Source organism: Fonsecaea multimorphosa (assembly GCF_000836435.1).
Source record: "Fonsecaea multimorphosa CBS 102226 unplaced genomic scaffold supercont1.1, whole genome shotgun sequence".
NCBI lineage: Eukaryota > Fungi > Ascomycota > Eurotiomycetes > Chaetothyriales > Herpotrichiellaceae > Fonsecaea > Fonsecaea multimorphosa.
Window position 1 is genome coordinate 1,615,266 of NW_015971635.1, and position 13,086 is coordinate 1,628,351.

General features: G+C 54.4%; 9 protein-coding genes across 9 annotated transcripts; 4 read left to right on the top strand and 5 right to left on the bottom strand.

The window, feature by feature from the left end:
- Positions 1 to 1,033: 1,033 nt before the first annotated feature.
- On the top strand, positions 1,034 to 1,825 carry Z520_00606 (uncharacterized protein; the record flags this gene model as incomplete). The annotated part of the gene is made up of 1 exon (XM_016771126.1): positions 1,034 to 1,825. One exon carries the CDS (start codon positions 1,034 to 1,036, stop codon positions 1,823 to 1,825), a length of 792 nt encoding a protein of 263 aa, XP_016638036.1.
- Positions 1,826 to 1,903: 78 nt separating this feature from the next.
- Z520_00607 (uncharacterized protein) lies at positions 1,904 to 2,839 on the bottom strand (the record flags this gene model as incomplete). Its single annotated transcript, XM_016771127.1, has 1 exon — positions 1,904 to 2,839. One exon carries the CDS (start codon positions 2,837 to 2,839, stop codon positions 1,904 to 1,906), a length of 936 nt encoding a protein of 311 aa, XP_016638037.1.
- Positions 2,840 to 3,551: 712 nt separating this feature from the next.
- Positions 3,552 to 3,884, top strand: Z520_00608 (uncharacterized protein; the record flags this gene model as incomplete). Its single annotated transcript, XM_016771128.1, has 2 exons — positions 3,552 to 3,555; positions 3,610 to 3,884. 2 exons carry the CDS (start codon positions 3,552 to 3,554, stop codon positions 3,882 to 3,884), a joined length of 279 nt encoding a protein of 92 aa, XP_016638038.1.
- Positions 3,885 to 3,906: 22 nt separating this feature from the next.
- Positions 3,907 to 5,235, bottom strand: Z520_00609 (uncharacterized protein; the record flags this gene model as incomplete). The annotated part of the gene is made up of 2 exons (XM_016771129.1): positions 3,907 to 4,643; positions 4,776 to 5,235. 2 exons carry the CDS (start codon positions 5,233 to 5,235, stop codon positions 3,907 to 3,909), a joined length of 1,197 nt encoding a protein of 398 aa, XP_016638039.1.
- Positions 5,236 to 5,532: 297 nt separating this feature from the next.
- Positions 5,533 to 6,024, top strand: Z520_00610 (uncharacterized protein; the record flags this gene model as incomplete). The annotated part of the gene is made up of 2 exons (XM_016771130.1): positions 5,533 to 5,858; positions 5,919 to 6,024. 2 exons carry the CDS (start codon positions 5,533 to 5,535, stop codon positions 6,022 to 6,024), a joined length of 432 nt encoding a protein of 143 aa, XP_016638040.1.
- Positions 6,025 to 6,140: 116 nt separating this feature from the next.
- On the bottom strand, positions 6,141 to 7,243 carry Z520_00611 (uncharacterized protein; the record flags this gene model as incomplete). Its single annotated transcript, XM_016771131.1, has 2 exons — positions 6,141 to 7,083; positions 7,200 to 7,243. The coding sequence occupies 2 exons, from the start codon at positions 7,241 to 7,243 to the stop codon at positions 6,141 to 6,143; spliced, it is 987 nt and encodes a 328-aa protein (XP_016638041.1).
- Positions 7,244 to 7,693: 450 nt separating this feature from the next.
- Positions 7,694 to 8,275, top strand: Z520_00612 (uncharacterized protein; the record flags this gene model as incomplete). Its single annotated transcript, XM_016771132.1, has 1 exon — positions 7,694 to 8,275. The coding sequence occupies one exon, from the start codon at positions 7,694 to 7,696 to the stop codon at positions 8,273 to 8,275; it is 582 nt and encodes a 193-aa protein (XP_016638042.1).
- A 221-nt stretch (positions 8,276 to 8,496) lies between these two features.
- On the bottom strand, positions 8,497 to 9,257 carry Z520_00613 (uncharacterized protein; the record flags this gene model as incomplete). Its single annotated transcript, XM_016771133.1, has 2 exons — positions 8,497 to 8,925; positions 9,069 to 9,257. The coding sequence occupies 2 exons, from the start codon at positions 9,255 to 9,257 to the stop codon at positions 8,497 to 8,499; spliced, it is 618 nt and encodes a 205-aa protein (XP_016638043.1).
- A 1,260-nt stretch (positions 9,258 to 10,517) lies between these two features.
- Z520_00614 (aldehyde dehydrogenase) lies at positions 10,518 to 12,082 on the bottom strand (the record flags this gene model as incomplete). Its single annotated transcript, XM_016771134.1, has 2 exons — positions 10,518 to 11,842; positions 11,917 to 12,082. 2 exons carry the CDS (start codon positions 12,080 to 12,082, stop codon positions 10,518 to 10,520), a joined length of 1,491 nt encoding a protein of 496 aa, XP_016638044.1.
- Positions 12,083 to 13,086: the final 1,004 nt, after the last annotated feature.

Consider the following 13,086-nt stretch of genomic DNA (forward strand, 5'->3'; position numbering starts at 1 on the left):
GCGTAGTGTAAAGAGAGCTGGAGAATGGCTGCAACATGCACACGATTGGTCTCTCGTAAAAAGGCGACAGTCTATCAGTACACTTGTTATCATGCCTACCTAGGTAGGTAGGTAGGTAGGTAGGCATTCACCGCATTTGGTATGACTAGGTATGACTTAGTACTGTGTATCATATGCAAAACTGGAAGCCTGGCAGTGGCGTGGAAGGAGCAAATGCGATTGGGGAGTGCCGTCGCCGCTTGTGCTCCTCGAGGTTCTCCTTCCTTGTGAAGCCTAAGAACGAGCTTCGATTGCTCTCAGAGAACGGACAGAATAGCGGCTGCTTGGTCGACAGATGGATCTCGTGAACTTGGACTTCCCTGCAAGCGCCTGGGGAGCCCACCCCAGCGTTGGCGTGAGCAGGTTGGCGTTTTGGTATTGAGTCTGTAACATGAGTTCAAGAGCCGGCTCCGGCTTCAAGTTGCCGGTGAACCCTTCACCCCGGCTCCACCCATGTAAATTCTTAGCTGGATATGGCTGCTCGGATCATCTTAGTGCAGTCAGCTGATACTAGTGGGCTTGATCCATTTGACGCGTGGGATACGAAGGTTGATGCCGGTGACGGGATGGGATTATCAGCCTTTCTGGGCAAGTGGGTGTGAAAGTGCTTTGTGCTACGATGGTGGTTCACATCGTGCCATTCTACGAAAAGGCCCACATTGACAGGGGGCTGAAAACAAAAGTGCCTTGACCATGATGCGGCGGGTTGTTCCCGACAGCCATATTACTAGCACCGAGTACATCTCCCCGTCGCGAAAGGGAAGAGAGCAATGGTGCGTAGTTGCACTTACCGGCGCCAAGCTCTGAGCGGGTTTTGACCACTCCACTAGCACCTTACCAAAGCATGGCACTCCGCGTGCCTCACGGAGAATACTATTTTTCCGCGCCCTTCCTCTGCACCAGCAGAGCGGCACGCTGTTAACTCATTTCTAGAATTCCTGTTTACTGGGCGCCCTTGAGTGCCAAAGCTGTTTCGCATTTTCTCCCGTCAATCATGACCACCTCATCGCCACGCTCCGCTGTGACACCTCAGCCCACAACCTCCCACCCCGCGCACTCGCTGCTTTCTCGCGCACACTCCCCCGACACAGCCTTGCGCATCTTCACCGAGAAAGTGAAGAACAAGCCTCTCCTCCTGCAGCCCACGTCATCCGCAGACCGGGACAAACGCGCCCTTCGTCGCCGCATCCGTCTCCGCAGAAAGGAGTACTACCTACGCAAACGGAAACCGAAATCGCTGAGCGCCAAGGAGAAGCGGGAACTGGGACTATTCAGGCTGAAGAAGGAGGAGACCAAGTACGAGATCTACAAGGGCCTGCATGAGTTGTGGAAGGGTTATATGCTCGAAGTCCTCGGCTATGTCAAGGATGGGCAGGTCGTGCAGAGCAGCCTGGCGAGAGTGATGACGGCGCAGAGTCACGGCTCTCTCCTGGCGAGTGCGGACTTTCATGGCGCTGAAGTCGAGGTGGTCGCTTGTTCGGATGCCGGCAAAGTTGGACTCAAGGGAATCGTGGTGAGAGACACGAAATACACATTTGTGGTTGTTACAGCAAAGGATGAGGTCAAGACGCTGCCGAAGAGAAACACGGTGTTTCGGTATGAGGTCCCGTTGCCAGGTAATGGGAATGGAGCTCGCGACGATGGCCCTCATCAAGACGACAAAGACAAAGAAAGGACCGAGTCGCCGAGACAGCTGGTATTCGAATTGCACGGGAATCAGTTCGAGTTTCGGCCAGCCGAGAGAGCAAACCGAAAGTTCAAGTGGAAGGCCATGGATTACTTATGAGGACCCAAGGTTGGCTCAACGACCAATATCTATCGCTTACAGAGACAGGTCGCGACATGATGTGGCGCCGACACTGCGTTACATCGCCGCCCACTCGACGCTGAAAGTCCTTACATCTCCTGTTGGACTGGCTCCGCCCAGCAAGAAGCCTTTCTTCACGCCAGTTCCCAGTCTACCTCCGCCTACAATGTCCATGAGATCAATCTCTGCATCCCACTCAGTGCCCACGGCCAGGAAGTGGGAATGGAATCGGAGAGGGTCGCCAGGATAAACAGTGTATTGGCACCCGAATCGGAGACCAGGGGTCATGAAGAAGCCTTTGTCGTGGAGATGCCTGTAGAGAGGGTAAGACGACGGAAGATTCTTTATTGGCGATCCAGACGCTGGGGGTGACGGAAGGAGCAGTCGGGATGTGGCTGGGGTGACTGCATAGGTGTTCGATGTGGCAGTAGCAGGCAAAACTTTGACTGGAGAGTCGTCTTGAAAAAGCGCCTGGCTCTCCAGGGCGGTGTCTTCAGCATCTTGCGCCGCCTCGCTATCATCAACGTCGGCGTGCTCAGCATTACGTCCGCCTTGCGTGGGACCAGATGATGGGGTCAAAGCTTTTGCCTGTTTGGCCAAACCTCGCCTCCGGGACTCCTCGTTCTCCCGATCCTTGGCCTGCTTGACTTGCTTAGACTGCTTCTCCACTCTTGCCAGGTAATCAGCGCGTCGAGCTAGGTCTCTTGACTGAACGGCTTGATCGTGAGCTCGAGCGTCGTCAACAACAACGCCGACCCCTCGTTCAACTAGTAACTGAGCTTCTTCCGGCATGATCTCAATGGGTACCCCGAGAAATAGATTCTGAGAGGGACTGATGGGTAAAGCGCCGATTGCTATGCCACATATATTATGCTCCCGGCGGAGGTAAGTCGCAATCTTGATGTCAAAGACCAGATGTCGGCCACCAATTAAGGAGATCGGCACTGGGAGTTCGGGGGTGTAGTCGAACCCCAGATCCGCTGCGGACTCCATCGTGAGATATATCTTCAACTAAGCATATTTAGATTGTCAGCACCGCAGTCGACCCAAGTAGGTTTGACGAAAACTCTGACAGACTAGATGTAATAAAAAAGCAAGTGTTCATATTTCAACAACGATTTTTTTCGCTTCAATCACATGGCTTCCGGAGAAGCTGTCTCAGTGGATTGACAGATTATAAAAAGTGTTCTAATCATGCAAAAACTGGGTCGATGGGAAGGGAAGAAACACTCACGCACTGACTCGTCGGGGCGCAGAAGGGAGGACTGTTAAAAAAGACGCCCAACCAAAGCACCGTCCGTAATGCTCGTGGCCTTCGAAACTGAGATGGGAAACGAGTGGAGGGCTTGAAGACCAGTCCTTCAAGCGAAGGAAGATAGACTACATGATTTAGTGGAGTTGAGGGATGTTGAGAAGGAACATGATTCTGTCAGAAAGAGAGTGAAGAGATAGAAAAAAGATTGGACGTTGGGCCTCCTCACGAAAAAATTATTTTAATCGTCTGACTGCATTTTACGGTGGGTTGGCACTGATACCTTGCCTGTCAGACTGAGTATTTAACCGTGCCAACCACCTTCTGACCAGCAGTTGGATATTACCTCCAACGCAACTGCTTTTAATTACCTGTAGGTACTGTTCTGGCGTCTCTCCTTGCCGCGAAGGTGCTGCCACACTCAACCCTTGTTGGAAGAACAGATCCTCAATAATGGGTATCCTCATGTTGCTGTCGTTGCTCCTCTTTATTCCTTTTCTCTTCTTTCTAGGTACGTTGCTGATTCACTGCCATTCTGCTTACCGACCCGTGCTGAAGGAGGGGCCCCGAATAGGTTTTCTTGCTCTCTCGTCGTGCTTGGGCGAACGGTTTCGCGCGCGTGTATCCGGCTTCACTATCAATCCGCGCCATGGCTCTTATGACCGAACCTATTTTCGAACCATGACAAACCCGGGTCCTTCATCCTCGGAGCATATTGAGCTGGAGACCATGCTCAATGCACAAGGCCTGCATCCTGTCGACGAAGACGACGATAACGACGTATGAAGCCTGCCTATTTGGAAATTTTCTAGAATTCCAAGTCAGCCTTCTTCCCCTTCTGCTCCTCGCCGCCCGCAGCTTGTTGAGCACCTGTGTCACCCTCGACAGGCGGCAGATTGAACGGCTTGATTGTGAACTTCCTCCGGCTCAACGTGAAGGTCCAATCATTCTCAGACGTGCCAACCCCGCTACCGCGATCATGAAGCATTGGGAGGCGATGGACTTGCAACAAGCCTTGAGGGGGCTCTTCAGCTGCTCCACCAGAGGGACCACGAGAAGGGGTTGCGGCATCTCCCTCTGCCGAATGTGGAAACGGGGCCAGTTCGAGAACCCCGTCGTGCAGCAGCTCAATCCACCGGACTAGCCCAGACGACCGCGGGTAGAGTGAGAGTGGGAGTGAGGTGATTGCCGTCAGCCGGCCGGGGTGTGCCGCGAACAGAGCACGAAGACCGTGCAGGTACTGGAGGACATTCTGCGGCTGACTCGACCAAGGGGGATAAAGCGCGGGTGAAAGCAGGGACGGAATGACGATGCGGTGAACTGCGTCTGGCGCCGAGTTCATTACAGAGGCATTCAGCCGTTCGAGAATGGGTGCGAAGGGCGAGGTCGTCGGATTCGTAATGTCCAATTGAAAGAAGTCCATCTTGGACGAGGCCGGATGAACGAGTCGCTTCGTCAGGTCGAAGGTATGGCAAAATGCCGCAGGCGGTCCTTGGGCTGATATTCCGTCCGGACCTGGCTGCGTTGCACTCTGCTGAAGACGGTCTGTAGGGCAAAAGAAAGAAAAAATGTCAGTGGCATTGCGAATGAGAAGAGACCAGAGAAAACCCTCAAAAAGGAAGAAGAAATAGCATTAAATTCTAGCTAGTGCTACAAGGGACGAAGAACATGGCCCACCTCTTGCAGGTGCGCCTGATGCACCGAATTGTCCCAGGCTCTCGTATCTCCACGCGATCTTCATCTTCTCCGTCGCAAGGGGTGCGGGTGTCTCTCTCTTCTCGCTCTCACCAACAACGCCGGGCAATTCTCGACCCCACTGCTCCGGCAGCGCAACGACGTGGACATGGTGGCCCTGGACAAGGCCCTCCGCAGCGTAGAATCTGAGCAGAGCGCCCGCATAGTCGGTCGTGCCACTTTCCTCGATCAAGATGGTGCTGCCGAGCGCGAGACCGGAGTGTCCTGCCAGCAGGGCGTCGAGGCTGGCGGTGCCGGTGGAAGTGGTCGGTCGGCCGTCCACTGGGGAAGGCCGCACTCCGGGTAGCTGGACTCGGTCTTTGCTGCTGGTGTTGGTCTGCGCAGAGCCCTCGTCGGATCTCGTAGAGCCGGAGAGGCCTACATTGCGCTTGCGGAACGACATTGATACAAAGACTTGACTCTGCGCAAAGTCAAATCCCCAAAGGGTTGGGTTGGTTGTGTCCAGGGTTGAAGTTGCAAGGCACTCACGGAAGAGAAATTTGATATTGCGCTAAATGGCCGCAAAGGCCACCGAAGCTGCTCCACCGTACCATATATTTTTCTTCAAAGCGCAAAAAATGAATTTCTTTGCAGGACAGAGCGCGAACCTCTTTTTTTGCCCACCTTCATCCTATTACTGCGCCCTACTCCTGCAAGACACTTAGCGATCCTCCTCTACAAAGCTCGCATAACCGTCAAGATGTCGGAAAACATCCTCTTCGAGAACAGCTTCAAAATCACCGACCTCAACGACACCAAATACGACCGAGTCTCGCGCATCAAGGCCTACAGCGAGGGGGAGCAGGAAGTCCTGCTGACCCTGGACGTCAACACCGAACTGTACCCTCTCAACGTCGACGATCGCATGACGGTTGCGCTGGCCCTGTCTCTAAATCTCGACGGCAGTAAAGATGACGGCAAAGGGTGGAGGGAAATTGGAAGAGGAGAACAGACGCTGGCGGACGAATTCGACTACGTCTGCCACGGCAAGATTTACAGGTTTGAGGAAGGCAGCGGCGACAACATGTAAGTTTTCGTGCGCAAGAAGCGGATATGGGTGGTGTGATTCTAATCATTCCCTTGTAGTAAGCTGTACGTCTCCTTCGGCGGCCTGCTGCTCTACATGGACGGGCCGTACGCACTGCTCAACGCGCTGAGAATCGACTATGTGTACCTGTTGATGAAGAAATGAGCTGGTCTATGTGTCAGGTCGGCACAATGCCTGTCTAACCCCCTTAAGAGAACAGAAAAGTCTATTTAGCGAGGCGTTGGTGGATGGAACTGCAGGGCTCGCCGGAACAGAGGGACTCAGGGAGTTGGGAACTCCAACCTTCTATGGAGTCTGGCGACTATTTCAATGTAGTCGGGTTCGTTCTCGGCGGTCAGGAATCCATGCCTGACGAGGAAGTCAAGAAGCAAATGGGAGCAATTCGGCTTGAATCTCCCCTCGGCCATGGCCCGCCGGACCTCCGGGATGGTCAGGAGCTGGAAATCGATGGCCTCGTCGTCGCCCGGTTTTGGGATGACTTCGGCGGGCATCTTGAGGTCATAGATGTACTGGCACTCGGGCTGACAGAGTCCCGTCTCCCCTCCGGCTCGGCTGTCTCGGACGTGGAAATAAGTCAGCGTCCCACACGCCTTGGCCGACGAGCGCACCAAATCTGCGGGCAACGAGGCTTCCTCTTCGCATTCTCTGATCAGGCAGTCAAAAGGCTTCTCTCCCGTGCTCAACCCGCCCGCGACCGTGTTGTCCATCATCCCCGGATAAGTCTGCTTGGTCAAGGCCCGGCGCGGCGCCCAGATCTTGATGCCCTGATCACTTTCGACATAACCCGTCATGTGCACGCCGTAGGTGACGACCCCGAAAAGCGGCGTCGCCGACCGTTCCATGTTCAGCACCAGCTTCCTGTTGGGGCCGTAGATGGGGTACAACTCGTTGCGCCAGCCGTTCAGCACGCCGAAGATGCGGCTCTCGCGCACCTCCTGGAGGTACTCGGCCAGGATCTCGCTGCGTCTGTCGACGTCCACGGCGGAATTACCATGGTCGTCGCGCGGCTGGAACACCAACCGTCGAGCGACTTGATCCAGCTTCCAGTGTTGGGTCAGAGGCATCCGCTCCGCGACCGAAGCGGTCATATACCCCAGACACGCTCCGCAGCCTTCTAGGTAGAAGTGATAGTAATGCGATCCATTCCTCTGAGCCTGAGCGTTGTCCTTGTCCCCGTCGTCGTCGTGCGAGTCGTAAGGAAAGCTTTTCCACCCAATCAATCAGTCAGTCAGTCCGTCAGTCAATTCATTTTGGCTCGGCAGCAAATATCTTATGAGGGTTGGGTTGGACCAAGATGTAGGACGGAGAACAATACGTACTTGTCGCATTCATTGACCAAGTCCAGATTCGACAGGAGGACCATTTTGGAGAGATGCTCCCTCAGTACTCACTCGAATCACTCTGTCCCCTCCTTCTCTTCTATCCCGTTCGCACTCTTTCTCCCCTTTCCACTCCGGCAGGTGTCTTAGCGGGCCAGAAGGGAGCTCTTCTTCTGGGTCGAGTATTTTTCAAACACAAACACAACGAGGGGTTGGCTTTGCCAATCCAAATAGCGAGGGTCTGAGATTCTTTGTATGTCGGGATCAAACAAGTACCTAGGTAGGTAATATGTATATTAAGATATAATTTCCGTACAGCAGCTCAGTCCGTTTTTGGCCGTCCGAGTTGATTTCTTGGCAGTTTGTGTCCCCGTCAAACTACTTCTCCATTATTACATCTTCCCTATACTCCCCTGTCCCAAACGACAAGCCTGCCCCTACGACATCCTCCAGTGGGAATATCACACACTCTTCTCGCCAACACATCATAAACCATGTTCGGAGTCTTCATCCCCACCCGCCCCATCATCGCCGAGATGGCAACCGTGTCACCGAACCAGTTTGCCGTCTCCTTCCCGGCCTCACCACCATTCCACAATGTCGGCGTCTTCTTACACCCAAACAACCTCCTCCCGCCAGGCACGGCGGCCGGAGTCTACATGCAACTACCGGGGGAGCAAGGGTTCAAATTCCTGGGCGCCATAGGCAATGAGAAGCCCTCAGCCTTGTTCCGCGTCAACCTTCCAGACGCCATCGCCAACAACCCGTCCGCCGGGCAAGTCAATCTCGGCATCTCCGTCGAACCGGCAGAGAATATCCAGGCGCAGATGCTCCAGCTTCAGCAGCAGTCACCGACGGCAGCGTCGAATTCCACTGCGGTCGCCAAGAGACCGCCGGACACGAGGGTTCTGGCCCAGCGGATCATCAGGAACGCGTTCAATTTCTTGGCCAGCTTTGCGGGCAACACGGCCAACGGGGTCGAAGTCGTGCCGCTGAAGAGCTTCCAAGACTGGTGGACCAAGTTCGAACGACGGGTGCAGAATGATCCGGGATTTCTGGAGCGGGATGAGGTTTGAAGGGCAAAGTCTCGCAATATCGACTCCAGGCTTCCTTGAGAATTTGACCTTGAATAACGCCTGGCTATGGACATGGATATGGCAAGCCAGAAGCCACCATATGTACTCTGTACATCTCCGGCCGCAGAGGAGCTCTTGAGCGCCGCTCGAAGGAACCACCAACGCCACCACCGTCTATCGCTCTAGACATTACGTTCGCAAACAACAGACTCGCTGTTACTTCACCACTGCATGGCCATGATCTCATCCTTGCTCCAGTACTTGCGCATATTCTCCGCGCCCAGCATCCTCACCTCATCATCCAGATGCGCCCACAACACCCCTCCGAACGCGTCCATGATGGCCTTCAATTCTGGCAACCTCAACTCCTTCTCCCCACTCCGGCATGCGTCCAGGTACTCCTCCAACTTCTCCAGCCCCTCGTGGATCTGTTCGTGTTGCGTGATGAGGTGGTCGTGCGCCCCAAAGGCCGGCATGCGTTCAGCGAGTTCCGGGAAGACGTGTTGTTCTTCGATGGTGTGGTGGATTGTCAATGCGTGGCAGAGGTGCAGTCCTTGGGAAACGAAGCTGCGGAGAGACATGCCGTCGGGCCGAGACCCGGAAGTGCAGGCTTTGTACAGCAGATTCCAGGTGTAGCGAAAATGGTTGTGCTGGTGCGAGAGGTGTTGGTAAGAGATTTTTAAGAGCAATCAAAACGCAGCGGAGTCTTTGGATGATGATTCCACAAAAAAAGCGATCAAGCCAAAGATCAAACAAAGGTCGCGGAAGACGGACGAAGGGAGCCAAAACTTACATATGCGTCCATCATGACAGCCAACCTGTTATAGACGCGGAAATCCTGCGCGGAGAGTTTCGGCAGCTCAGGCTCGGCAGCGGGTGTGTCTGCATTAGCATTACTGCTTGATGGAAGAGCTGTGGCTTTCTGGTCCGGCGCGCAACTTCCCGCCGTGCAGTCTGCCGGGGGAGGGTCTGACGAAGCCATGCCGCCAGGAATGGCGATGGAGGAGACGAGCCTCGTTTGCAGGTGGTCGACGCGCCGATCTCGCTGCTCTGCCACCCGCGGAGAAGAGGATGTCTCGTGTATCGCCGTGGATGATGGCGTCGGTATCGAGAGTGCTGGAGAATTCAAGACACTGCTTTTATATCCCCCGTGATACAGCCTTGCACCGGCACCGGCACGGGCAACCCAGGCGGGTAACTGTACTTTTGCCCTGAAGGCCTGGAAATTCGTCGCGGCGTTGACTCGCAGTAGCGCTGCTGGCGTGGTGGATAGAGCGACGGCAATCGCCAGCATCAAGATACACGTAACGGTAGCAAGCAGCGGAAGTGGCGCCACCCAACGTCTCATGCGTCTTTTTGTCTTGTCTTGTCCTATCCTATCCTTGCCCCTGTCGACTCCAGTCCTGTCGTGTCCTCGTCCGAAAAACAAAAGAAGAACAGGAAGAGAAAGAGGAAGATATACACCACGTCCCGGGGTATATTATATATGCAAAGAGATAATCTGTCGAACTAAATACCTATTAAGTATTCGGTGCCTCGCTAAGTAGGTAAGTGACGCTGGAAATTAGTCCAAGATTTGCACCGAAAGCCAACCCCGGGGTCCGCTGTGCCTCCCTCCAAGAAAATCATTCATGATTCAACAACGTGCCAAAAAAAAGTTGCAAATGCCGGCCGGACCAATCACGCCCGACGATGCCGAGAGCCTCGTCATGTGACGTCCATGGCTCTCGGTCGAGATACACAAGCATGGCACGCATGGGAATTTGCCTCTGGGAAGGCTGGGAGGTCATTGTAGCAGATTTTATCTAGAACATATCGGTAGAATGACGGTCTAGGATTGATTCTGAAGGTTGAACCAGGAGGGGCAAGATAAAAAAGGAAGGATCGAGATGTACCAAGACTTAGGACAAGAGACACTCTTCGAGTAGATACATCTAGACTTCATTTTCCACGATCAAATCTTTTCATGAAATGCTTTCATTATTCCATTTTACATCGCAGCGAGGACTATTTTGACCCGGCAGCGCCAGCCCCGTGCCATAGTAAAACTAGCCCCCCAAGCTATGTATGCGTGCGCGAGACATGGGAATCTTGAGAATCCATTCTTTTCCACTTCCATGCCCCTGTACTTTGCGGTGACTGAGAGGGTTGGGTAATAGGATGCTTTGGTCTTTCTCCTCAATACATTTTTTGACTACTCTTCTTTTTTGGGTTTTTCCCCCTTGAGACCCATTGACCTCGTTTAACCGAAGAGAGCACCGCCAAGTCGGATCCTGACCGACTTGATCTGGGTGTAGTTGGACAGAGCATACTTGCCGAGTTCACGGCCGATACCGGACTCCTTGAAGCCGCCGAAGGGCACCTGGTGGCTGAGCATGTTGTAGTTGTTGACCCAGACGGTGCCGGCCTTGAGGGCGTTGGCGACGCGGATGGCGGTGTTGAGGTTGGTGGTGTGCACGGCGGCGGCGAGGCCGTAGGTGGTCTCGTTGCCCAGCCGGATGACCTCCTCCTCGGTCTCGAACTTGCTGATGGCGCAGACGGGGCCGAAGATCTCTTCTTGCATGATCTTCATGTCCTCGCTGACGTTGGAGAAGATGGTCGGCTGGATGAAGTAGCCCTCATTGCCGTGGCGCTCGCCGCCGGTCTCGACCTTGGCGCCGGCCTCCTTGCCGGACTGGATGTAGTTCATGATCCGGTCGAATTGGAGCTTGCTGACCTGGGGGCCCTGGAAGGTGTCGGCCTTGAATGGGTCGCCGACCACGTTCTTGGCGGTCCGCTCCTTGAATTGCTGGATGAACTTGTCGTAGATGCCGGATTGGACGTAGATGCGGGAGCCGGCGCAGCAGCACTGGCCGTGGTTGAAGAAGATGCCGAAGTTGACCCACGAGATGGCGTCCTCAATGTTGGCGTCGTTGAAGACAATGTTGGGCGACTTGCCTCCGAGTTCCAGGGTGACCTTCTTCAGGTTGGACTTGGCGGCTGCTTGCAGGATGGTGCGGCCGACGACGGTCGAGCCGGTGAAGGCAACCTTGTCAATGTCCATGTGGGAGGCAATGGCAGCACCGGCGGTCTTGCCGAAGCCAGACAGGATGTTGACGACACCGGCGGGGATGCCAGCCTTCTCGCAGAGAGTGGCGGCAAACAGACCAGAAAGAGGGGTCTGCTCAGCGGTCTTCAGGACAACAGTGTTACCGGTGGCCAAGGCAGGACCAATCTTCCACGACCACATGAGAAGAGGGAAGTTCCATGGGATGATCTGACCGCAGACACCCACGGCTTCGTGTCTTGTGTAGTTGAATGTCTCTGGGTCTGTGTCGATGGTCTTGCCGTGGATCTTGTCTGCCCATCCACCGTAGTATCTCAAGCAGCCAGAGGACAGCTGAACATCGACCTTGGCCATGGACAGGGCCTTGCCGTTGTCCAGGGATTCAATTGCAGCGAGGGTATCCGAGTACTCGTCGAAAAGGTCGGCGAGCTTGGTGAGCATCTGACCCCGCACACTGGGGAGTGTCTGACCCCAGACGCCATTGAAAGCCTTGCGGGCGGCCTTGACGGCGATGTCGACATCTGACGAGAGACCGGGTCAGTAAGCTCAACCTTTGCAGAAAGGAGCACACGAGTGGCCTAATGACACGACTCACCCTCGGGACCGGCCTCGTGGACGGCGATAATGGGCTTCTCGTTAGAGGGGTTGATGGTCTCGAAGGTCTTGCCCTCAACACCCTTCACCCACTTGCCATCAATGTACAGACCGAGCGGTTGGTCGTACGTGATGCTAGGGGTCTCGATCTTTGCTGTCAAAGACATGGTGACTTGTGTGATCAGATATTCGATTTCTGCAAAGACTAGGATGGGTATCACAAGACAAGGAAGAAAAGTCGCAGACTTTTTGTAATAGACAAGAAGAGAAGAGGAGCAGACGAGCACCGAGGGCAGAGTGACCTTTATTTGAAATACTCAGCGCGCGGGGAAAGAGGCGACGCAGAGATATCCACAGCACAAAACCTCTTCGTTCGCTTTCCTATGGACCGAGCCAGTAGACACGAGAATGGAGGCAATGATCCACTGATCCAGAGGTCGAGCGGGCAGAATGCAACGAGATGGACGCAAGAATTCCGTCACTCAGGTTGAGGGGCGATTGGCATGCCGCGTTCAACTGCGGGGTTGAGAGGTAGGTCAGACAACGGTCTGTGTCCTAGTGGATCAAGGGAGATCAGAACAGCCAGACACGCATGTATCAAAGGGTCAAAGAGGGTTCGATGCTCTGTGAGATGGAGTCATGGGATTGGACAGTCGCCGAGACTAGACTGTGGTCCCGGGCTGCTGTGGCAATGTCTCGAAAGAGGGGTATCGACTCGACTTTTTGGTTTAGGTGGCAGCTTGCTGGCAGTAGACTGGAGGGAGCACCCGACTCGTCCTCGTCTTCCATCCGATCGAGACATTGCTGGCGTCTCTAGAGCATTGGCTGGCCCAAAGGATGACCGGACGAAGGCCCGTCTTGGTGTCATAACCTTTGCGGCTTTGCTCTTTTGATTTCCTAGTCAGATCTCTGCCTTGCCCCGGGGCTAGCCGAGTTGGTAGGTGATGGAAAGGAAATTAGAGTGCGACATAGCTCCCTAGAGCTACAGGTACATCCCCAATCTGACTGTCTGGAGGGATCGAGACTGCTCGGAATGTTGGATATCAGTCCATCGGAACCGAGGAGCAGCGAGTTCAACAATTGTCTAGATCGCGCCAGATATCAGCGTGAGGAACGATCTGATGTACAGTAAGAGCGGGAGTATTCGTGTCTTCTCCAGTAAGAAGCAAGA